Source organism: Notamacropus eugenii, chromosome 2 (genome assembly GCF_028372415.1).
Source record: "Notamacropus eugenii isolate mMacEug1 chromosome 2, mMacEug1.pri_v2, whole genome shotgun sequence".
In the NCBI taxonomy this organism is placed as follows: domain Eukaryota; kingdom Metazoa; phylum Chordata; class Mammalia; order Diprotodontia; family Macropodidae; genus Notamacropus; species Notamacropus eugenii.
In genome coordinates, this window is record NC_092873.1 from 361,605,204 (window position 1) to 361,630,559 (window position 25,356).

Here is a 25,356-nt window from a genome sequence, read left to right on the forward strand (position 1 = left end):
ACATATTCTTTTCCATCTTCTCTTCCACACTATAGAATATAGACTCCTTGAAGGGAAGGAGAGTCTCACCTTTGTCTTTGTACCTTTAGTACCTAGCAAGGTGCCATTTAATAAATGCTTATTGAAAGTGCTTTCAAAGTTCATGCTTTCAAAGATACATGTTTTCAAGTTCCTAATCAATGCTTCAATGTGCAGTAGAACCTTGGTTTATAAATTTAATTCATTCCGAGATTCTGTTTGTCGTGTGATTTGTTAGTACTGCAAAGTGAATATTCTCATAGGAAATAATGTCAAGTCAGATGTTTGGTACCATATCCCCCAAAATATTCATATAAAAATAATTATTTATAACTGTTAGTAAGTTTTTTGTTCCTAATGCCCCTGAAATACAATGGCAATGATTAGTACACAATATAAACCTAAAGTAAAATAAATTAACCCGCATTTTACCTTTGAGAAGAGTCATGGTTGGCATGAGGGAGACAAGAGGAAGGAGGAGGAGGAAAGATTATTGTTTGGAAGGAGACTCTCTTTCTATGAGACCATGGGGATTTCAATGTCAGAGTGTTCTCTCTTATGCTATTTTCACTAAAAGTAAGACGAACACTACTGCCTTCACTTATTTTTCGTTTTTTAGCATCACTTTCATATTTTGACTCACTGATTTTTATTTCTTTATGTTCGCTTCTGACTAGGAATCTAACAACACTTGTTTTTGACACTTTTTCTCATTAATATTTTACTTTTTTCTCTGAGTATTGCAAAGACCCCCATGAAGTTGCTAATCTGCAGTGGTTTGGTTCTTAATGAATCCATTAATTTTGTGTGCTGTTGTATAGACTCATTAATCTCCAAACTTTCTATGCTTTCTCCCTTTTTCTATCCCATACTTGCATTTTATCATTGATTATATTTGGCTAAGATTATACAAATATTTTGCTTTTTTTTTAAAACCAACAAATAGATTCATGCTGTTCAGGCCTGACTTGGAGTCTACAGCAAGTTTCCTCAGATAGCTCTGTAACCCTTCTGGCTTGAGGTTGGCATTTGCATAAAACTCTCCTTGTTTATGGAGAGAATAATTACTAGTTGCTCCATTTTGCCACCTTGTGTGGTCTCTCAAAGCTTGAAGTAAAAAAATCAAGCATCTCTCCTCTCCTAACTTCTTGCCAACTCCACCCCTCATTTAGGCACAGAGTTATGAGTTATGGGTCTCTCTACCAATGAGGAGAGTTGTATGCAAATGCCAACATTGAGCCCTAGATTGTAATTCATAAGCAAACCTCTACAGAATTATTTCTTCAATAGTCTCTAAGATTGGCAATGATATCTGAGCTCCTCTCTAGCTCTAAATCCCATGATTCTTATTTTACAGATGAGGATCCTGATCCTCTGCATTGTCCAGTGACTAGCCTAGGATTGCACAGTTAGTCAAAAGTGGAAGTGGTACTCCATTTCAAGTTGTCTGACTTTAAGGTGACTAACAGCAGAGTGAGATAAGCAAAGCCCAGGAAGATTGATGGGTGTTGTCAAACCTGAACTGCAAGTTCAGGGTATGCTAAAGAGGGATCAGTTGGTACTATAAAGCTGAAAATGTGCTGAGTAACTGAATTAATGCTACTATTAACTTCAGAGTATCTTAACCCTAGTCTTTCCTCACCATTATAATAAAAAAATTAGGCGTGAACGCCTAAATGTTGAATGGCTGAACATTGAGTAGGGGAGGAAGAGAAGGTGATAACAAAAGTGCAGGAAAAATTGGAGGACGGGAGGGTTGGAACTCAGGGTATACAATCTCACTGTTCTTCTCTTCTTGGTAGTCCCAGTGATTAACAAGCACAGTGTGTGTAGGGTTTGGACTGCACCATTATAACATCATTCATAAATCCCATGGATGCTGAAATTTCAGCCCATCTTTTTCCAACAACTTGGAGAGCCATAATCTTGGCTACATTGCCTCCTTCCACTTCTAAATCCATGCCTTGTCCTACAGGCCTTGAAGGGATGTGCATTTCCCACCTTCGCTGCAAAATAAGCAACTGAAATCAAACCAAGGGAAAGGTACAGAAATAAGATAGAATTGGACCTGAATTTTCTCATTTGGGTCCCTTTGGCATAGATGTTTCTTATTGGTCCTCAGTGTGACCACCATTGCTTATGTATTCTCAGTTGTCACTCTTCCAAGGGATAGGGAAGGAGAGCTGAAAATAGAGAGGAGAGTGACCAAGATTAAGGGTTCCCAACACCCAGTCCTGAGGTTTTATGGGGTATCATACCATATAATAATAATCGTTCATGTTTCTATGGAACTGTATAGTTAAACAAAATGTTTTCCTTGCACTAACCCTGTGAGGTAAGTACTTTAAATATTATTACAGTTAATGTAAATATTATGAGTCCTATTTTACAGGCAAGAAAATTGAAGCTTAAAGAGTTTCCATTGAATAATTACTGTTAGAATGAGGTCCCAGAGTTAGAAAGAAACAGGATTTGAACCCAAGTCTTCTAATCCCAGGATGGATCTTCCTTCTCATATACCATTCTGCCTGGGTCTCAGAAGTTATCCTCTTCCCACCCTCCCACCAGCCATTCTTTTAGTTACTTATATTTTTATGTGCCACATAACTATTTCTGAAACCCATTACAGTACAAAATTGATATATAAGGACCTGGGAAAAAAAGAGATAAGTTTATCTATATTTTTATCCAAAGGGCTGGGCTATAGTGCAGGAGGCCAGAGGGTTGCAGTCTATGACTTCCTTATTGTACTATACACTGTTTTCTTTTCCAGGTAGTCTGGTTTCTCCAAAGCTGTGTTCTGGTTGCCCATGGGAAAAGTTAAGTTGGAGTATGTAACATACTGTTCTTGAGCTGGAATCTGTTGAGAGAAAGGGAATATGTTTAGGGGGCCAGGGGAAGGAGAGAACAAGGGAAGTGAACAGTTAGCTTAGAGGAGTGTTTCTCAAGCACCTATGTATGGTAAATGAGAACAGGAATGACATACTCAAGACCTCCGTCCATAAAAAAACATCACTGATGTGCCACCAGAGATTTTCCCAGTATTGCTGGCTTTTTTTTTTCTGAGATAGATGACTGATGTGGCTATTCCTCCTCATATATCCCATAACTCTTCCTTAGTGCATCTATTTCTATCCTTGACCTGTAAGTAGGAGATCACAAAGTATGTTACAGACACATTCTAACTTGTCCTCATTAGTCCTTTGGCCAAGGCAACTGCTGGATAGACATACTGAGTTAGGGTAGGAGAAGAGTCAGATAGTACAGATGGGATAGGTGAGGAAACACATAGAGAGGTTAAATGATTTGTCCCAGTATCACACAGCCAGTGAGGGATTAAGGTAAAAGCAAATTTAGGAATCTCCCATTTGAATCAGCCCCTGTTTCAGAGACAGTGATTCTGCAAAGCTTCTAACCTGAGCCTGGCAACCAAAACTTCACAGTCCCTGTAGCTGGGCTTTCTGCCCTTCTTTTCTTCTCATCCTTCATCATTATTCCTGCCAAGCTATTTTTTTGAAAGCCCTCTCCCATATCTTTCCTCTGCCAGCACAGAAACCTATTACTCTCAATTTTCATCACATTCTTTCCCCAGCCCACATGCCATAGAAGAGTTAGAAATGAAAGGCTCTAAAGTCCCTTACTTAGAAACCATTGAGGGTTCCTTCTGATAAATCAAGCTTCATCGATTCTACAATTCTACAATAAGATTAACTAGTCTAACTTGATGTTTCTCTCTTGGGTTATTAGGTAGGCACTTTGGAGGGGAGTCCCTCCAAAGCACTCGGCTGGGAATGGGGTCTCCTAGGTAAGTTCCAAGCTTGATCTCTGACTAGCTATGATATTGGGGAAAATCACATAACCTCTCTGTGTCTCAGTTTCCTCAGCTGTACCGTGAGGAGAATACCCTACCCCTTCTCTCCAGAAGGAATTTCATGTAGGGAAGCAATAATGTCAGACTACTCTAGAGCATTTGAGAGCATTTCCTCCATCACTGGATATGCTCTTCCAGGTCAAACCCACTCACTGTAGGTGTTGCACAGGGTTCTCTTCCAGCCCCTTTTCTCTTTTCCTTCTTTACTACTTGGTGATCTCATTAGCAACCATGTAATTTAATTACCATCTCTATTCTGATGATTCTCTGCCCTAACCTCTCTGTTGACCTTTGGTTTTATATTCTTCAACTTACTTTCATATCTTTTGAACTGAATATCTAAGAGAAATCATCTTAAATTTAACATATCCAAAAATGAACTAATCACCTTTCTTCCTAAACCTTATACCAGGGGTGGGGAGCCTGCAGCCTCGAGGCCACATGTGGCCTTATAAGTCCTTGGGTGTGGCCTTTTGACTGAGTCCAAGTTTTGCAGAACAAATCTTTTTATTAAGGGAATTTGTTCTGTGAAGTTTAGATTCAGTCAAAGAACCACACTTGAGGATCTAAAGGGTCACATGTAGCCTTGAGGCTACAGGTTCCCCACCCCTGCCCTATACCCTTCCAAACTTTCCCATTACAAGTGGGGTACACCACCATCATCCCAGTCATCCATGCTTGTGACCATCCTCAACTCCTCACTATTTCTCACCCCTCATTTCCAATGTTTCCACGACCTGTCAATTTCACTTTTGTAATACCTTTTAAATATGGGCCCTTCTCTCCTCTGATATAACCAGCTATGGTGCAGGACTTCATCACCTCATGCTTAGACTATTACAAAAGCCTGCTGGTGGGTCTTCTAGTCACAACCCTCCCCACTTCTCTACTTCCTCACTCCAATCCACCCTCATCAAAATGATTTTCCTGACGTGCAGGTCTTACCATGTCATCTCCCTATTCCATAAATTCTAGTGACTCCCCACCACCTACAGGATTAAATACAAAATCCTCTGTATGGTTATCAAAGCTCAGCTTTGATATCTAGCTCCTTCCTACCTTTCCAATCTTCTTACACTTTGCTTCCTGCCAGGTACTCTTTGATCCAGTGACACTAGCCTTCTTGCTGTTCCACAAACAATAAGACACTCCATTTCTTGGCTCTGGGCTGTCCTTCATACCTGTAATGCTATCCCTTCTTATCTTACCTACTGCCTTCCCTGGCTCCCTTTAAAGTCACCTATAAAATCTCATCTACTTTAAATCGTTGGCCTTTCCCAATGTCATCTTAATTCCAATACCTTCCGTTAATGACTTCCTTGTAGTTTCCCCTTTGAGCTCCTTGCGGGCAGGGACTGTCTTTTTGTATTTTTTAATACTCTTTATGTATCCCCAGTACTTAGCACAACATCTGGCACATAATAGGTCCTTAATTGATTTTTATTGGCTGGTTGTTCTACATTCAGAAGTATAGCCAGACTATGCCAATCAGTGCCAGTGGCATTGGATATAGCCAATTTAGTGGTGAAAGAACACTTTCAGGACTCCCTGTTTGTGACCTGGAAGAATGTCCCTATCTGAGAGTTAAGACTAGAAATGCTATTATTGTTTTTGCCAGACTAGGAGTACAGAAGATCTCCTCTCAGGTGTAAGAGTTCTTGATATTGGGATAATTGGGTCCTCTTCCTGACACAGAGAAAATGGCACTGGGGAATTCCATGCTATATGTAAGTCATTCCAGGAGTGCTGCTATCCATATTTTTAAGAGGATCAATGTGCAGTACTATTCTCTGAAGCTTGCCTCTCTATGACATGGCATATGGTGGCATGAACTCCCAGAGTTTTCACTCTCCTAAAAATTTCACCCATGAATCAGGGTATTTTAAAAGAGGTCTTTATTCCTCTCCAGAATTTATACAGACTTCCTCCACCATGCTCCAGAAACCTCTTCTTCCTGGAAGCTCACTCCAAGAGCTTGGGAATTCATACTTTGGAACTACCCCCCATCTCTGCAGTATCTCCCTCTGATTGATTGGCTCCTCCAGAACCTCCATTTAAGGAGGGCGTCAGGCTGGTCATGTCTTTATTCCTCTCCAGGTTGTGCTCTGAATTTTTTCTACCATGCTTTTCCAATCCTCCCACCCACCCCAGGCCTGGGGTTGGGTTTTCCCCCTTTCAGTTTCTTTTTATGTGTTGCCTTCCCCCATTAGAATGTAAGTACCTTCCAGTAACAGATTCTTTTTTTCTTGCATGTATATGTATTCCCAGTGATTACCACATAGAAAGCTCTAATGCTCATTGACTTGAGGATATTTGCTTCAATCATATGGTACCCACTCCTGGAGGAATCAGGCAGTGGAAAGAGGACTGGACTTGGAATCATAGGACTTGGGTTCAAATCTCACTTCTATTACTATCAGTGTGAGATCTTGAGCAATCCATGTAACCTATCTAGGCCTCACTTTCCTTATCTGAAAAGTGATGGGGTTGAGCTAGATGGAACTAAGATCCCCTTCTAGAGCTAAATCTATGTAGGTGATCTACCCTGTTCTTAGATAGAACTTAAACTGAACTTGAATGAAAGTCAGAGATCAAAGTGAATCTAGGCAAAAACCAAAAACTTAAGAACAATAACTAAAAACCAGAACACACAGGAACATTGACAATAGCTGGCTAGAACTATGTGCTGACACTCTTAAGCCACAGGCAGGATTGTATACTCCCACCTTTCCTCACTGATACTATAACTTAATCCCCAGTCCCAATCACTTCTCAAGGCATGGTCATCAGGTCCAATAAGGCATGTCATGTGTGGCAAAAATCCATATTTACTACACATTTTTCATTCTGCGTTGGCCCCACCAAAAGCTGCTGACTAGTCCATGACATCAAATATGCTCAAGTTTTGTGGATATTACCTTTCCCAAAATGCCTTTAAAATCCTTAGTCTTAGGGCTAAGGACATATATATACAGAGAGGAAGATTTCAGTACTTACCACAGTGCTGCATTCTACACTTGAATTGCTTTGGATAAGTGGATCTTGATTCAAGGGTCTCTCCTGTAGCTCCACATTTGAGTAACAAGGTTCATTGTTTGGCTGCTCAGGAGCAATGCACAGAGGTTTGTTAGTTCACTGGACAGTATCATGTAAATGGCCAAACCCAGAATTCTCACTGAGGATTATTTTCTCCCCTGGCTGACCTAGTCTTCTCTGCCTACTGACCCTCCCTCTGAATGTCCCATACACCTTCCCATAGCCTTTGTGTCCTGCCTCCAAATTCACCCCAGCTCCTCTCTGGCTAGTCAAAAGCCTAGCTAGGTTGTTATCCCTTATCTGCAGACTTCTCTTAGAGTAAGAAAGGAGGGTGGGTGACCAGAGCCCCTAGCACAATGCCTATGGCCCTGTTTGGGAATTATTGGCTCACCTTCTTTGTTAGGCATAGAATTAGAGACTGATTCTATGACTGATTGCATTAGTATAATGAATTTTCTTTACTGAGGCAAGATCAGTCCCTTCTTTGTAACTTGGAGTCTTAAAGATGTTCAGGGCCCTGAGAGGCTGACTTGCTGAAGGTCACAGAGGCAGTATAAGTCAAGTGTTCTTGACTCTGAGGTCAGCCTTCTGTCTACTGGGCCATACCACCTCTCTACAGGAATGGATCAAAATAAAGGAGGACTTCACTGTTCCATGGGACATTATGTAACTGTATTCTTTTCTTCTTTGCTTATCAAGGAAAGAATGGGGAGAGGGAAATCTCAATTTCTCTTACCTCTAATCCTGGATTAGAGTCCAGGAACACCATGGACTTCTCACCAGCTAAAAAGAAACAAGGATGGTTAGGAGACAGTGTGTAGAATAAGGATGGGTTCAAAAGTAGTCATTAATTAAAAGGAGAAAGGGGAAGCAGGACAGGGTGGACAAAAGGCAGGGGCAATCTACACTTGAGGAAATATGTCCATCTTCAAAGAGGAGTGCCTTGCAGAATCTGAAACTGATCTCTCTTTTTATTTCTCCATAGCATCATGGATGTACAGTTGGACGGGACATCATGGGCTTTTTAGTTCAGTCCCCTCAAGTTATATCTAAGGAAACTAGGGCCCAGGGAGGGGTTTAGGTAACTGGCCTAAGAGCATGTAAAAAGTAAATGTTAGCAGTAGCATACTTGTGCTCTTTTCTCTTTAACCAGTACTTGTGCTCTAGTCTTTATACTCTGCTATATCCCTCTGGAGAGGACTTATTTCATTGTTCTAGTGAATTCTCAATGAGGAAACTTTCTTTACCAATAAAGAGCAGCACCCTTTCTACAACTTATCATATTGGAGCAGGGGTTCTTAACCGAGGTCGTTGATCTGTTTTTTTTTTTTAATTGATGATTTCATTTCAATGTAACTAATTCATTTGAAATCCATACACACACACACACACGTATATACATACACACACATGAAATTTTATGCATTTAAAGACATTATTCAGAGAGAAGTGGTCCTTTGAAATCCAAATATATATTATTTTGTGCATTTGAAGACATTATTTGGAGGAGTCTGTAAGCTCCACCAGAGTACCAAAAGGGTCCATGCCACAAAAAAATTAAGAACTTCTGGATTAGAAAGTTGCCCAAGGACATCAAGAAGTCGCATGAGCTGCCCAGGGGTTACATGACCAGTCCACTTTAGAGGTGAGTCTTAATTCTGTGTCTTCCTGACTCCCAGATCTACATACTCTCTCTCCATTATGATATGTTACTTCTTTTGAGACAGATCTTAAGAGGTCATCTACCTCAACATGACCACCCCCTTTCTTTGGTCAGCATGCTATTGAAACCATTCCAGCATAAGGGATCTATATTCTTTCTGTTGTTAAAGTTCTCTGACTCAATCATTTCCCCTGGGATCACATTTCAAGAAGTCATAACCATGATTTTCCCTGATATCCAGCAAAAAGCTTATAGCACTTTTGCCTGTAGTAAGCCTTTAATAAATATCTTTTCCTTCATTCATTTATTCACTCATTCTGTCATTGTCCTGGAGCTGTTCATTTTTTTCATCATAGCTCTACTCTCCCACACCCCTCTCTTTGTTAAAGAGGAGGATGAAAGACTTTCAAAGGGGGTTGTGGTGAGGAAAGGGTAGTTCACAAACTTGTCTAGTCAGGAACAACTATGCTCTTAATTCTATAGGCATCTTGGGATGGTGGCAAGGAATGTCTTGATGTCATGACACCACTTGGGTGGGACAAGGAATCAGAACGGAAAGATACGAACCTTGATGTCTAGTGACCCTAAACTAAAAAGGGAGGCATTTCATTTAATTTAAAATTTAAATTTAATTTAAAAATTAAAAATATAAAATATTTTATTTTATTTTTATTTAATACTTAATATTTAAATTTAAATAAATATTAAATATTTAAGAATTTAATATTTAAAACACATTTAAAATATAAAATACTATTTTATATTAATTATGTAATTTATTTAAAATTTATATATATAGCCCATTTTAGATAGGTTCATATTCATCTTAAACTATTGGCCCTCACTTTTCTCAGTGATTTCCCTGATGGTCAGACTTCTAGTCAAGCAGCTCACATACTCTAATTTTTCTTTGTGTACTTTTGGGGAAATAATAGTAATGACAATTAAAATGTCTACAATGCCTTCCCACATATCTCATTTGTTTCCCACAACAACCTTTGAGGTAGGTGCTATTATTATCCCCATTTTACAGATTAGGAAGCTGAGACAATCAGAGGTTGAATGACTTATTCAGGGTCATACTTCTAGGGAGCGTCTGATGCCAGATATGAACTCAGGTCTTTCTGATTCTAGGACCAGCTCTCTCACCACTATGCTGCCTAGTGAAGTAGTCTGCTTTCTTTGGGGTATTTGACAAGCCAAAGGATAACCACTGCCCCTGCTTGGCATCTAAGCCCATGGCACTTTCCTGTTTTATTTTCCCTCCAAAATTTTACAGTGTTTCACTTGGAGGTGTCTCCTGGGCCTTCTTAACTTCGGGACCTTGAGTAGTACATAGGCTGCTCTTTTCCCTCTTTGGAAACCTGGTCCCAAGTCACTGTTCATACCAAAAACAAAGATCTAATTAAAGCTCATAGCGTCCTCTATTTGACTCCTTTCTATTCAATATTATGCCCTTCACTCCACTTCCCACCTCTTATCACTGACCAGGATAAGCTGGTGTTGAGTGGGATTTACTGGAGGATTGGACTGACCAGAGCTGGACAGGGTAGTCTAGTCAATTTTCCTGGAAGAGGCAGTTGATGAGTTTAGGGTGCCAGAGAAGAGAAAAGATATTCTCAGAAGGAAGGAGGACTTAGATGTAAATTGAATATGAGGAACTTCAGAGGAGTTGACAAAGTTTACTTGACTATACCCCAGAGTCCGGGGCAAAATAAGGGGGGGTCAGCTGGCATGGGAGTTTTGTAGCCCTAAATCAGGAATTTAGCAGTTTTACTGAGAGTCAATTTTTCCAGAGAAGGAATGGACCATTGGACCCTTAGAGAAAAGTACCCAAGTTACTCAATGCCCTAAAGTTAAATGGATTTGAGAAACACTTCTTTGTGATTGGTTAATAGTGAAGTTGGAGGAAAATGATACAAGCTCAGCTACCAAACAGAGGAAATGATTCTTTTTCAGCCTGTGAAACAGGTTACTGAAAACTGACTACTTCCTTCCCCAAAAGCCAAAAATAGAGTAGGAAACTGAAGCATGTGAGACTTCTGTGTTTGAATTGTAGGGGAAGGAAAATTTCCCATGTGAAGGATAGAGGAGATCGATTTCTTTCCTCCTCTGAAGATAACTGAATTCCCTCTTTGCAACTTCTCATGGTTTTTGTTTTGAATCTCTCCTTTTGGAGAACCTAAGAAGTAGAGAGGGGCTATGGCTAAAACATTCAACTCACTCAAAACTGCTAATGCACCAAAGAACCTGAGATAAATTTAGGTGGCATATTATTGGATATACATCCTAGGGAAGGAAGGAGGAAGGAAGGATAGGGAGTCCTGGTGGAGCAGAGGGGAAAAGATACAGGGTATCAAGTAATTTGAAGAAAGTTACAAAACTGTGTGTACCCCTTGACCCAGTGATACCATTATTTGGCTTATAAAAGATATCAAAGAAGGAGGAAAAGGTCATATATGTATAAAAATATTTATATGAGCTTGTTTTGTGAAGGTAAAGAGTTAGAAACTAGAATCTAAGCCAATTAATTGGGTAATGGTTGAAGAAATCATTGTATATGAATGTAATGGAATACTATTGCTCCATAAGAAATAATAAAGGGGATGTTTTGCACAAACTAGGAAGATTTGTATGAATTGATGTAAAGTGAGAAGAACCAGGAAAACAATTTGTACTGAAAAATTAATATTGTAAAAATGAATAATTCTGAGAGACTTAAGAATATGATTTCAGAAGATGGATGATAAAGAATCCTACCTCATGACAGAAAGATGAGGGGACGAATAGACATATTTTTGGACATGACCAATATGAGCACCTTTTTTTTTTTGCTTGACTATGCATACCTCTTTCAAGGTTTGTTTTTTTTTTTAAAAATGGAGGGGAAGGAATGGAGGGAGAGACAATAAATACTAGATCATTGAAAAAAAATTCATAGAAAAAATTTAAAAAACCATGGCCTGGGGTGGCATACTCACCCTTCTTCTGTTTTATCATTCTCCAAGTCAAAAATAAAGCTCCCGCTAATAAAATAATCAGGAGACCCAGGATCAAGAACAGTACTCCAGGCTTGTCAAAAATCCCAGATCTACTAAAAAAAGAAAATCCAAAGTAGTTGATGATCTAATTCCTTCTTCCACCCCTCCTTTCATGTCTAGAAACACATCCCATGTTCCATTTGCACTTGGAAAACTGACCTGCCAGAGCTAGGCTGAGGATTATAGTCAACACTTGGAGAATGATGCAAAGAAAAATTTATTGGGAACTAAGAAGGCTCTCTTGTTAACTAATAACAAAATATAGAGCCAGGGTCTGGCCCTGTATTTGCCAGAGGGGCAAGTGATCCAAGGTTAATGGGGTCCCTAATCTGAACATCAACTAGGGGAGAAGTATAGCCTGGTCGATTAGACCAATTACATGTCAGAAATGTGAAAATACAACTGTGAACCTTGATGATCATTCATGAGATTAAAAGTTTGTGCCCACTTCTGGACACAAATGTACTCTCTACATTGTGACATGTAGTAGAGAGTGTTGGACTGAGGCCTAAGAGAATCAGGTCTTCATCCAAGCTCGGCCACTCTAGTTGTGTGATCTAAGGAAAAGAATTTCCTTAGCTCTGGGACTTAGTTTCTTAATTTCTCCAAATTTAAATTTAAATTAAGGTTGCATTAACTGTTCTCAAAGATCCCTTCTACCTCTAACATTTTATGATTTTGTGACTCAATAAAGCAGTAAGAATTTTTTAAGTACCTACACTAGGCATTGTGGTAACTGCAAAAGACACAAAGAAAAGCAAAAATATAAAAAAAATTTGCTGCTTTTCAGGAGTTTACATTAGAATGCAGGAGTGTAATGGTAATTTAAATGGGAAGATCTTTCCCACTTATTAATAGGTCTATGTGACTTTCCTGGGTCACATGGAAGACTGAGTCACATGAGTGTGATAGGAGGAGTTTGCTGAAGGGGTAGAGCAAGAAGAGTGGAACAGGAAGAGGCAGAGCTAGAGCAGAGCTGAGAGGAAATTGGTCAGAGTCTAGTCAGAGCTCGGAAGGATGTAGGCAAGCAGTCAGCTGGCTAGCATGAGTGAGAGAGCTTGTTTGTGATTTGTTTAAGGGAGCTGGTTTATGGGAAGCCTGGCAGGAGGAAGGCTTGGGGATGGTGTTGTCCTCTGCATTGTTATTGTGTATAGATTTTTGTTACCATCATAGGTTTGACTTTCTGATGTCTGAATCAATGTTTTGGTTCTGTCTTCCATGTGGAGAGTCTGTTGTATTTCATGATTCAGAATTGCTCTGAGATATTCATGGCAGCCAAAAGTGCTGTGAATATCTCATTGGTGCTGCAAGGAGACAGCGTGTAAATGAATGGCTAAATGAGATTACAGAGTAAAAATAGTAAAAATCTTAGAGGAGAAGGTACTAACAGCTGAGAGGAGCAGAAAGTTCCCTGGTGGAAGGTAGCATTTGAACTGAACCTTGGAAAAAATCCAAGGGATGCCGAGAGGCAGAGGTGAGGAAGAAGAATACTGCAAACATGAAGGAAGTCAGTGCAAAGGCCCAAAGAAGGGAGCTGGAGTATTATGTGCAAGGAATAGAAAGTGGACTTGTATCTCTGTATCAGTGAGTGTGCTGGGGAATAAAGTGTGAGCAAACTGGAAAGATAGTACAGGGTCTAGTTTGTGAAGAGCCTTAATGCCAAACTGAGTATGTTATACTTGATTTTAGAAGTAATATGACACCATTATATTTTATTGAGCAGGAGAATGACATGGTCAAAATTGCATTATAGGAAAATCACCTTGTCAGGTTTGTAGAGCAGGGATTGGGGAGGAGAGTCCAGGAATCTAATTAGAATCTGGGAGTCTGAATAGAAGACTATTGCGATAGTCCAGGTGAGAGGTGATAAGGTACTGAACTAGCCACTGTGAATGGAGAGAAGGGGAAGTATGCAAGAGATTTTGTGAAGGTAGAAATGATAAGAATTGACAACTAATTATATATCTGGTATAAGAAAGTAAGGGGTTAAGGAAGATGCTAAGTTGGCAAACCTGGGAAATTGAGGGGAGAGTGCTGCCTTTAACAATAATAGTGAAATTCAGAAAAGTAGTTATTTGGAGGAAAGAAAATGAATTTATCCTTACCTTGGGGGTTGTATGGGATCAAAAATCTCTTCTGAGGTCTTCTTTTCATCTATTTCATTTATGTCTGTCACTGGTATATATGTTGGTGATATGGTTGTATATCTATTTGAAGCCACTGTGGATGCTAGGAAAAGAAAAATTCAAATCAAATTCAAGACATTGTCCCTTTGTCTTTTCTCATGCAAACACTTGTATATTTCCATTTTATATGGAGTTTATGATTCATGACAGTACCCAGATAGATGACTCTGGGGGATAAGTCTTGCTGGAGAAGAAGGGGCTACCCTTTACCAAACCCCACAAAATTTATTTAGATCAAGGGTTTTTAATCAGCACTCTGTAACTTTGTTCTTAAAAATTATTTTGATAACTTTGATACAATTGGTTTCCTTTGTAATCCTCTGTATTTTATTTTATACCTTTAAAAACATTACTAAGAAGGGGTCCATAGGCTTCACCAGACAGCCAAAGGGATCCAAGACACAGAAAATCCCTGGCCTAGACCCAGGCAAAAGGTCACTTGGATAAATCTCAGGGTTTTGCCTGATGGGTTGAAGGTTAGAGGACTTACAAAGAACCGTTACTATATTGATGGATCACTCAGTGGGGAGGAGTTGGACATCACGGTAGGGAAGAAGTCAACACTGAGTATTTTCAGAGAAGCCTTGAAGGTTATCAGAGCAGCTTCTTTGTTGACTTTGGCTCCTTTTTTTTTTCTGGCAACAGTAGATATCACTCATGGTGAAGTGACCAGTGGCATGGGCCATTTAAGACAACTCTTCCTTTACTGCTTCATGACAATATGATCCAATGTGGTGCATTGCAAAGAGCATTAGAAGACCTGAGTTTGAATCCCACTCTTGATACTTATTAGCTGTGGTGGTGACCTAGAACAAGTAACTTAACCACTCTAAAACTCAGCTTCCTCACCCGTAGATAAGATAATAATACCTATACAACTAAGTACTGTATAATAACACTTGGGGAGAAGTCGTCAAAAATTTTAAAGCTTTATGATTTCTTAATGGTTATGAGAATAGAAGATTGAACACATAGTACAGGAGGTGACTACATCCTTGGGTCTATCAAGGTTTGCAGAGATTAGGACTTTGGATGGAATTTCATGGAGATAAAATCAGGATGAGAGCTGGGGCCCGGGAATATCTCCCAGTCTTAAACATGACTAGGCTACAGTAGATATCATGTTTCCCTCCTCCTCTCTTCCCTTTCAGGATGGAGGTGGGCTGTAGTACAGTTCAGGGGGCACAGGGGTCACTTCTGGGTAAGTTTCCCAGCTCAATCCATGAGCATGCGGGACTGGAGGACTCAGTCACTCCAGTACAACTGATGCAGCAGAAATCTTCTGGATCCCATTGATAATGACCTTGGGACTTAAGTCCAACTTACATAGATAAAGAGGTCAACAGATACATAGCTGTGCCTAAGTATGCACACATATTAGCTGGAGCTGCCAATAACTAATTGTGGACTGGTTTTACTGCCTTAAGTTGTGGGGATGGGATGTGGGGGATAACTGTTGGTTTCATAAGTCCCAGAGGCTAGGAGAAATATCCTTCTTACCTGGAGAAACAAATACAGTAACTGAGAATTTGATATCCCTCCAATTTTGGTCAATCCTACATTGGTACTCTCCTGCATCAGCTTCAGTGAGGTTTTCCATGGTCACTGTGAATGTTTGGTTTTCAGGATTGTCTCTGATGAACACTTTTGATTTTTGAGTATCTGTAATTGTTCTACAGAAATTGAACCAAATTTCTTTGCACCATTTTTTCTCTTTAGTCTTGTAGTTTTCTTCATAGGAACACTCAACAGTCAGGGATCCTCCTACAATGCCACTCACCTTACTGGGACCAGACAGAGATGAGCAACCTGGAAAACACAAACCCACGTTGTCATCTCCTCATGTGCACGGTCAAAATCAAAGTGGATGGTATCCCACGAGCTTCTTTCCCCTTAAAGATTTTGTCAGAAACGATGGCCCTGTTGTAGAAGCCAGGGAGACACTGGACACTGTTATTAGATTCAGAGAGGATCAAATGATCATTCCTTGGTCTGGGAGCTGAAGTTTAGACTCTCTATTCTTGTTTCTGGAATATTGTTCCCTCAGGAGAGGTGTTAGATACAATGACTATACTTTGTGATTTCACATAGAAAGCTGTCTTTAGGAGACCATGAGACAAGATGGTGAATTGGACAGAACATGAGATTAAAAAACAAGAGGCCTGGGTCAAAGTTTTAATTTGCCACTTTGACTTTGTGAAGTCTCTACTCCCTCTCACCTGCCTCAACCTAGTTTCCTCATTGGTAAAAGGAAATGTTTGTCACATAGTGACATAGTTACCCCAACATCTGTAGTACCTGGGGCACCCCTCTTTCACATGTGAAATGTGAACATGCAAAGTGTTCAGATAAAGACACTTCTGGTTAAAGTAATTCTGCGGGTGCAAGTCTATTCAAACCCACTTTTCTTTAGTCAGAGGATAATCTGTTCAAAGCAAAGGCATTTAATGAACTACCATAGTAAGAAAAGTTACAATAAAATATTTCCATCTGCCTTCCTCCCCACCATGAACCTAGAGTGTCTTGTTCCAGAAACATACATCATCAATATGGAGAATGGTCACACCTAGGGATCAAATATGAAGATTGTACACTTGGAAAATATGGGTGTTCAAATGGAGGGACAGAGAATTCAAGCCTTCAACACTGTAGGACCAAAGATGCTGTCTAATGATGTCATTTAACTGCTTTCACTGGGTCTGCTCCCAATTGGGTGGGATATTTCCATGCTTCTGATTCCCATTGATCTCATGGTAGTTGCTGGTGTTGACTGTTTGTGACTGCTTGGCAGCTAACTTCAGTTGTTTGTGGTCTCATGGTGACTGTTAGGCATAATTGCTGCTTGATATTACTCAACTGCTCTGTTACCCTACTGAGGCAGTTAGTTGACACAGTAGATAAAATCAGAGACCTGGAGTCAGGAAGACCTGAATTCAAATCTGGCCTCAGATACTCACTAGTTGTGCAATCCTAGGCAAGTCATGAGCTCTGATTGCTTCAGTTTCCTCAGCTGTAAAATGGGGATCGAAGTAGCACCTGCCTTCCAAGGTTATCTCAAAAAGATAATACTTAGCATAGTATATGGCACATAATAGACACTTAATAAATGTTTGTTTTTCTGGAAAGCAGTTTAGGCAGAGGCTAGACATAGGCCAATACCTCATATTGTATAACAAGATAAAGTCAAAATGAGTACATGATTTAAACTTACAGAATGAGCAAATTAGGGAAGCATAGAAAAATTTACCTGTCAGATCTTTGGATAAGAGAAGAGTTTATGATCAAAGAGATAGAGAGGATTATGGAAAGTATAATAAATAATCTTGATTACATGAAATTAAAAAGTTTTGCATAAACAAAAGTAATACAGTCAAAATTAGAAGGAAAGTAGAAAATTGAGGAAAAAATTTGTAGCAAGTTTCTCATCCCGAAGGCTGAGAATTCCCCTGTAAACTAGCTAGTCTTTTTCCATCTGAATGTTTTCCTTAAGCAGCTTGTCTCTGTTTTTCCACATAATATGGTAACCTGTTAATAAAATCCAACCTCTCCTACTTACCCCTTCCAGCTCCTTCTCTGGACTAATTGGAATTCCTTGCAAATACTTTCCAGGTTCCCCCTTCTGAAACCTCGTTTCCTAGTTTTCATAGGGTCTAGTGCTTTTAGCCCATTCCCTGACTATCAAGGAACACATTAAATCATCCCAACCTGGGATACTAGTTTCTTCCTCTAAATCCTTTCTGCCTCCAAATAGAGATTTTATACCCTGTGATCCTGTTCATAATGTCAGCTACATCACCAAGGCAATATTCACAGCTCTGATGGTGACTATGAATATGCCAGCATAATTCTCAATCAAAAAAATATAAAAGACTTCCTACATAGAAGACAGAAGAAAAACATTTATTTAGACACCAAAAAGCCAAATCCCAGAACCAGAAAGCAAAATCTGTCATAGCAACCAAGAAGTTAATAAACATGATCACCACAAGGAGCAAAGTCATTCCCAAGCCTCCCCTACTTCTGCCAAGGCCTTCTCACAAGCAAATACTCATAAGCCTGAGCCTGAGTCTTGCCCTGCCTGCCTGCTTGCCTTCACTTAGGGACTATATAAAAAAGTTAAAGAAGGAGGTAATGAAGACTGCTATAATGATCAGAAATGCAGATTCATACTATGATACTCCCTTTGCAGTTTACTTTAGGAATATAACAGTGAAGATAGCTCCTCCTACTTACAAGAATTTAAGGAAAAATCTGTACTGGAACACATATGAGAATCCCTAGGAATCATTTTGGATTAATATTACCTAAATCAGGATTAGCAACTAGAGGAATACATGTATTGGCTGGAGTGATAGATTCTAATTATCTAAGAGAAATTAGTGTGACATTCTAAAATTTAGGTGATGAACCCATACAGTTTTGTAAAAATAATAGAATAGTTCAAGTAATTATTATTCCTTTTGAAACAAGATCACTTGTGAAAACTGACCCTCCTTCTGAAATGACTAGCAGAGGAACTGAAGGATTGGGTTCTACTGATAGAATAAAATTAGGAGCTAAAGTATGGGTAAAATGGAAGCCAGATGACATTCCAAAGGCTGTGGAAATTACAGAACAGAGGAAAGATAATACTATAACTGTTGTTTATTCAGGAGAGGCTGATTACTAAATTGTACTCTTAACTCATGTATTCTACCGTGAATGAGACTATGATGTGGGTTCATGGACTCCAGAAGCATAGCTGACTCTATATGTACTCTGCTTCTGGTTATTATCTCCTTGTTTCTTTTTGGCTTTTTGTCTGTTAAACTTGTGTGCTAGATTTGTTTCCTATAGGCTTAGTACCCTCCACCTGCAGATGCCTGATCACTTAAGCCAGATGTCACCCTCCCCCCCATTCATGATGGTGATGTGTCATCTCTGGATCCAAAGTTGACCAAACTCTAGATGCCAGCTAAAGAACTGATCTCTCACATGTGGCCCCTTGGGATAGGGACAGCTCTATGTCGAATTTCAGCAGGAAGTAGCTATGTAAGAAGAGACCCTCATCCCTTACCTCAAGATATTGTTTTATATGCTTATTTTCTGTTATCCCTGTTATAATTCTGGTGATACCCATTGCCCCACCAACCTATGTAATGAATACGAAAGATCTTGGGGCCTAATATAATAGAAATTTAAATGGAAAGATCTTTCTCTTTCATTAATAGGCCCATGTGCCCTGCTTAAATCACTTGGAAGCCTAAGACATGTGGTGGGAGGAGCTTGCTGAGCAGGCAGAACAGGAAGGGTGGAGTATAACTGGGAGGAAATGAATGAGTGTGGTCAGGTCTGAGGAGAAAGGACGCAGACAGGCAGGAATGGAAAGGCTCAGATTCATGAGTGTTTGTTTGTGAGAAGGCCCTGGCAGAAGTAGGGGAGGCTTGGGAATGACTTTGCTCCCTGTGGTGATCATGTTCATTAACTTCTTGGTTGCTATGACAGATTTTGCTTTCTGGTTCTGGGATTTGGCTTTCTGGTGTTTTCCTTCTGCCTTCTATACAGAGAGTCTTTTATATTTTGTGATTGAGAACTATGTTGGCATATTCACAGTTACCACCAGGGCTGTGAATATTGCCTTGGTGATATTAGAGGACATAATTTTGTCCTCTAGTTGACTGATAAATGGCAGAAGCAGTTCTGTTTATGTCTAAGAAAGCAGTTAATGGATTTTGTTTTTGAATCCCTAAACTCTATTGTGAATGACAAGGAATTTTGATTTTCCTTGGCAATATGATCCCCAAATCTAGCTTTCTAGCCAGAGAAGGGAGATTTCCTATGTGGTACCAGATTTGGGAACTACCAAATGAGTAATCTCAAGGTTGAGAGTTTTTGAGTTTGAACTTTGAAGTATCACCTTCCTAGAGGAAGGTCTTCTCTACACTGTGCTTCTTGGACAAGGAAGAGTATTGCTGATAGAGGACTACCCTGTAATTGAAGGACTAAAGTCACGGCATGTGTGTGTGTGTGCGTGTGTGGATTGGAGGTGAGGGTAGAGGTGGATGGGAAAGGAGAGAGAAGAGATCTGAACCTTACCAACTCTGCTATCTGTGAGTTACTCAGATCCATGAGTTATACAGTTCCATGGGAAAAGACAGTTTATCTAGCATCTCATCCCCCAAAACATGTTTATCTTTCAGGGATACTCTAATAGGCCACCTGAGTGTTTTACATGTTTCTGAGCTCTCATGAGGTATTTTCTGTGGGGGACAAAATAAAAGCTGTTCCATACCCAAAATACATATTGTATACTTTATGCCTCTGTAGGAGATCAAGATCCTGCTACACATACATACATATATATATATATATATTTAGGAGACTTTACCTTGGAAATTTCCCTCAGAATAAAACATGAAGGCAGAATCTAGTGAGCCAAAGAGAGAAAATGAGCATCTTGGGGTCAGGTCCTAGGATTCGACCTGGTCTGTATGAGGCTAAAGTCTTAGGTGTAGATGGGTAGGTAAGGGCTGGGTCATGTATTACATAAGGTTTATGAACTCCTGGGTAAGAAACTAAACATTTTAGGTAGGCAATTTTTATTCCCATAATTACTGGTAGGGCTTCAGAAGAGAAAATAGCTTTGAGAAATGACCAGCTAAGTTGGTGTATGAGAGAAGAAGATAGACTTCTAGACAATGAATTAAATTATAGAAATGGTGGCTCTTAACCATAGTTAGAATACCAGGAATTATATTTGCCTGGAGTCTGATCAAGAGGTTATTAGGCTGAAAATGAAGAGGGAAGGGGAAAAATTTCCCAAATAGCTACTGAGGTAGTTTTTTTGAAAGTAGCATGTTCAATGTCGAAAAAAAATTTGAAGGTCAAAACAGAAATGATTCCGATGAGGAATAAAAGGTGGAACTGTCTTAAGAGACCATTGTGGCTTCACAATGAAGTCATGAAACAGCTCAAAAGGCATACAAAAGTCTAAAATCAAGAGCAAGCAACAGAACCTAAACACAAAACTGTGGCACAGCCTTGGAAGAGTTATGTCAGAAGCACTAAAGCCTGGAATTAGCAGTGGCTGGTAATGAATACTATGGACAATGAAAAATGCGTTGTTTTTTAAACTTATGAGAAGGGCAGGAGAAAGATCAAAGAAGGAATAGTACAGTTTCTGCAAGTGGAAGGAAAAAATGAGAATGGAAGAAAATGAGAAAGCAGAATGACTCCATTTTAACCTTGCTTCTCAGGGTTCTAATGAATTACATCCTGGGATAACTGTTGAAAGAACTGACAGATACTGTTACTGACATGTTTTCAGTGATTTTTGGAAGATCATGAAGTTGAAAAAAGTGTGATTGTAGGACAAGAGAAAAGCAGGTGTCATAAACTTTGAAAAAGAGGTTGAATTTGGACTCTGTAAACTATAGGTTTGCAAGTCTGAATTCAATTCCCAATAACATTCTATGATACATTGCAAAAGAGATGCTTAAAAACATCTAAAACCCACTAAGACAAAATGATTTTCAACAAGAACCAACTAATTTCATTTCCTTTTTGACATAACTAGACTAACTGATATATTTTTCTTTCTTTCTCTCTTCCTTTCTTTCTCTCTTCCTCCCTTTCTTTCTTTCTCTCTTCCTCCCTTTCTTTCTTTCTCTTTTTTCTCTCTTTCTCTCTCTTCTTTCTTTCTCTCTTCTTTCTTTTTCTCTCTCTTTCTTTCTCTCTCCCTTTCTCTCTTTCTCCCTCCCTTCCTTCCTTCCTTCCTTCCTTCCTTCCTTCCTTCCCTCCTTCCCTCCTTCCCTATCACTTAGCAAAGTTCCTGGTACATAATAGGAACTTAATAAATACATGTTGTCTGACTCACTTGGCTGTATCTTGCACTTAACTCACCTAGGTGAGTGGGGGCAGATCAGTCATTGAATAAATGAATGGAATCATTATCATGTTTATTAAATTTGAAAGTGACACAACACCTGGCACATCATAGGTGCTTAATAATTGTTCTCTGATTGATTGATTGACACAAAACTGGAGGTGATAACAGGTTGATTGACAAAGGCGAGATACAAAAAGAAAATACATGTTAAAATGATGGGCCAGATCTAATTGGATGAAATTTAATTTGACAAATATTTGTTAAGGTCCTACTATGCACAAAGTTCTGTGACAGGCACTGGAGATATAAAGACAGAAACAGTGAAAAGCAATCTCTTATGTTAAGAAGCTTACATTTTCTTGGTGGGATACAGCACACAAATAGGTAAATAAATACAAGATAATTTGAAGGAGAGGGCACTAACAATTGGGAACGTCTTCCTGAATGGAATGTCACCTAAACTGGACCTTGAAGAAGGCTGAGGATTCTCATAGGCAGAGATAAGAAGGCAGTACATTCTAAATATAAGAAACTGTCTTGACAAAGGTGGAGAGGCATAGAGGCAATGGAAGGTCATGTAATCCAATGCCACCAGGATAGAGAGTGCATGAAGTACTGTGATATGAGATGTCGAAGGGATGGCTGGTTCCAGACTGTGGAATGCTTTAAATGCTGGTGTGAATAGTTTGTATTTATGTCCTCGAGTCTAAAGGATGCCAGCCACTGGAGGCTTTTGAGCAGGTGAGTGGCATGGGCAGGCCAATGAACGAGCATTCTTATTATCGTGGAAGTTGTGTGGGGGATTGATTGAAGAGGAAAGAAAATGGTAACACAGAGACTAATTAATCAGAAGCATATTGCAGTAGTCTAGGCAAGAGGTGATAAAGGCCTTGACTAGCATTGATCATTTGAGTGGAAAGAAGGCACTAGGCACAAGAGATATGATGAAAGTGGGATCAACAAGATTTGGTAACTAACTGGATATGGGGGTTGAAGGAGAGGAAAGAGTGAATCCCTTTCCTTCCCCTTAAAATGAGTGTAATTCTAAAAAGTTTCATGTCTATGCAATTCACATCCCTTTTCTGGAACTCAATACACACTTCTGTAAAAATGAAGCCATAAGATTCTATCCCCAATATTTATACTCCTAGCATGCCAAAGTTCAGTGCAGGTGTATCCAGGTGATAGAAACTTATGTTTCCTGGTGATGTAAATCTAGATCAGTGTAAATGTAATGTGTAAATCTAGATAAGGATGATTCCATTCTTAAGGGTAAATATAAGTAACATCCTATACTTAGAGTTTTTTAAAAAATTAAATTAATTTTATTTTTAATTTATGGAATAAAACAAGTATTTCTATATCATAGTACAATAAAAAAGATGATTGTATGTGAAACTGCAAATCTGTTATGTACAACCTGCTATTCCTTTTAAATATGTAATAAAATTATCATGCAAATTTCTATTTTTTCTTTCTTTTCCTTTTGTTCTTTTCCCTTCCCTCTTCTACCCCCACCCCCATCCTAAAGATGACTATTATTAGGCATAAATAGGTACACACATATCATATATGTAAATATATACTATTTATATATCATATTTATATATTATATAATATATTGTAAATAACAATCAATCAATCAATTAAATAAATAGATAAATAAATAGGTACACATATACATATATTACATATTTATACACGTATATATGTAAAATTATACTTAGTTTTAAAATATAAGTTTAGAGACATGAGATTAGAGATACCTTAAGACAACAGTGTGAAGGAACAAACAAAAAAGTCAACAGGGTGACATGGCAACCAAACAGAGATTGTTCTCCTCCAGCTCCTTTAAGAGAGGCAAAGGGAAATCTGGCTGCCTAACTGTACTCAGCTGTGGTCAGACCAGTAGCACTGGTGTCCTTGCTGATCCTCCCCCACAAGACGCCCCATATCCTAGCTCAGAGCACTTTCACTGACCTGGAATGCTTTCCTTTTTCATCTCTGAGTCCTAACTTTCCCGTTTCCTTCAAGTCCCAGTTAAAACCCAGACAGCCCTTCCTGATCCCTGTAGGGGCTTCCTTCTGTTGAGTATTTCTAATTTATCCTGTCCAATGCTTTGTTTCTACATAGATGTTTGAATGTTTTCTCCCTCATTAGCCTATGAGCTCCTTAAGAACAATGACTATTTTTTGCCTTTCTTCATATGCCCAGACCTTAGCACAGAGTCTGGCACATAGTAGGAACTAAATAAATGTTTATTGGTTAACTGGCATTTTAGGAAAGAGACTGACAAACTGGAGCATATTCCAAGGGGATCAAGGTGGCTACTTGGTATTTCTCTCCAAAGTCTTCTCTTGCTTCCACAAAGCCTAGTTAGTTTCCTGAGTCTGAGTCCAGATACATATGGACTGCTTTGAGTATATCCTCTTTTCTCTGGTGTGGATCTATCTGTCTCTGGTCCATTCTAGCTTGGTTCCTAGTTTCTCCTCCTAGAATCTGTTACTGGCTCCTTTCCCCCTGCCCCTGCCAGAGGGACCTTCTAATTACTCACCTTTTGGGCAAAGAAATAGGATTGAAGGTAGTGGCAGCAGTAGGAGCAGTGGGAGCCTCTTTTGCTTGCTCATTTCTCCCCCGGGTGCTCCAACTACATAATCTTCAGTTCCCTTCTCCAGTCCTTGTGATGTGCTGCGGAAAACACTTAAGTTCTGTCAAGTCTCTGGCTCAGGTTTCTGGTTGTTCTTTTAAATATTTTTTTTTAATATCATGCTTCCTGTTTTTATGTGACTGTTCAGTGGTAAAACATCTATGTGGTTGTTCAGAGGTAAAGAAGAAGAGGAGGGAATAAGCATTTTTACAGTAACTCCTTGTGCCAGGCACCATTCTAAGCACGTCACAGATTTGTAAGTTTACTGAGAATGAAAGTTGACAGGGACAGAAAAGCTCAGTATGAATGACTAGAAAAAAGGGTAGAACAAAGAGATCATAAAAAAGGGAAACGGTCCCACAAGTACAAAAATATTTATAGCACCTCTCTTTGTAGTGGCCAAGAACTGGAAACTGAGGGAATGCCCATCAAATGGGGAATATACCACAAAAGTTGTGGTATATGAATGTCATGGAATACTGTTGTGCTATAAGAAATGACAAACAGTTGCACTTCAGAAAAACATGGAAACACTTATATGAACTGATGCTGAGTTAAATGAGAAAAGAACCAGGATAACATTATACACAGTAACGGCCACAGTGTGCGAGGACTATTTCTGATAGACTAAGCCCTTCACAGCAATGCAAGGAACTAAAACATTCCCAAAGGACTCTTGAGGCAAAATGCCATCCACATCCAGAGAAAGAAATATGGAGTCAGAACACAGAATGAAACTATTTCCTCTTGTGTTATGTTTTGTTTTTTCTCATGGTTTCTCCCATTCATTTGAATTCTTCTATGCAATATGACTAGTGTGAAAATGTGTTTAATAAGAATGTGTGTGTAGAGCTCATATAAGATTGAACAACATGTTGGGGAAGGAGGGGAGAAAGAGGGGGAGAAAATTTAAGCCTTATGGAAACGATTGTTGAAAACTGAAAATAGAAAAAGTTAATTAAATTTTTAAAAGAAAAAAGAAAAAGGGGTAGAAATATGTTGTGTTTGGAGGGAAAGGAAAAGGAAG

The 25,356-nt window shown here is 39.2% G+C and overlaps 1 protein-coding gene across 2 annotated transcripts; it reads right to left on the minus strand.

Annotated features, from left to right (window-relative positions):
- Nucleotides 1–202: 202 nt before the first annotated feature.
- On the minus strand, nt 203–24,429 carry LOC140528671 (CMRF35-like molecule 8). 2 transcript variants are annotated; one of them, XM_072646736.1, is made up of 7 exons: nt 24,237–24,429; nt 15,316–15,624; nt 13,735–13,858; nt 11,570–11,679; nt 7,662–7,708; nt 6,887–6,988; nt 203–2,878 (listed from the first exon to the last, which is right to left on the minus strand). In XM_072646736.1, exons 1-7 carry the CDS (start codon nt 24,307–24,309, stop codon nt 2,750–2,752), a joined length of 894 nt encoding a protein of 297 aa, XP_072502837.1. In that variant the 5' UTR covers nt 24,310–24,429; the 3' UTR covers nt 203–2,749. The 2 variants fall into 2 exon arrangements, with proteins under 2 accessions (XP_072502837.1, XP_072502836.1); XM_072646735.1 differs by having other exon boundaries at nt 11,570–11,682; nt 24,237–24,425.
- Nucleotides 24,430–25,356: the final 927 nt, after the last annotated feature.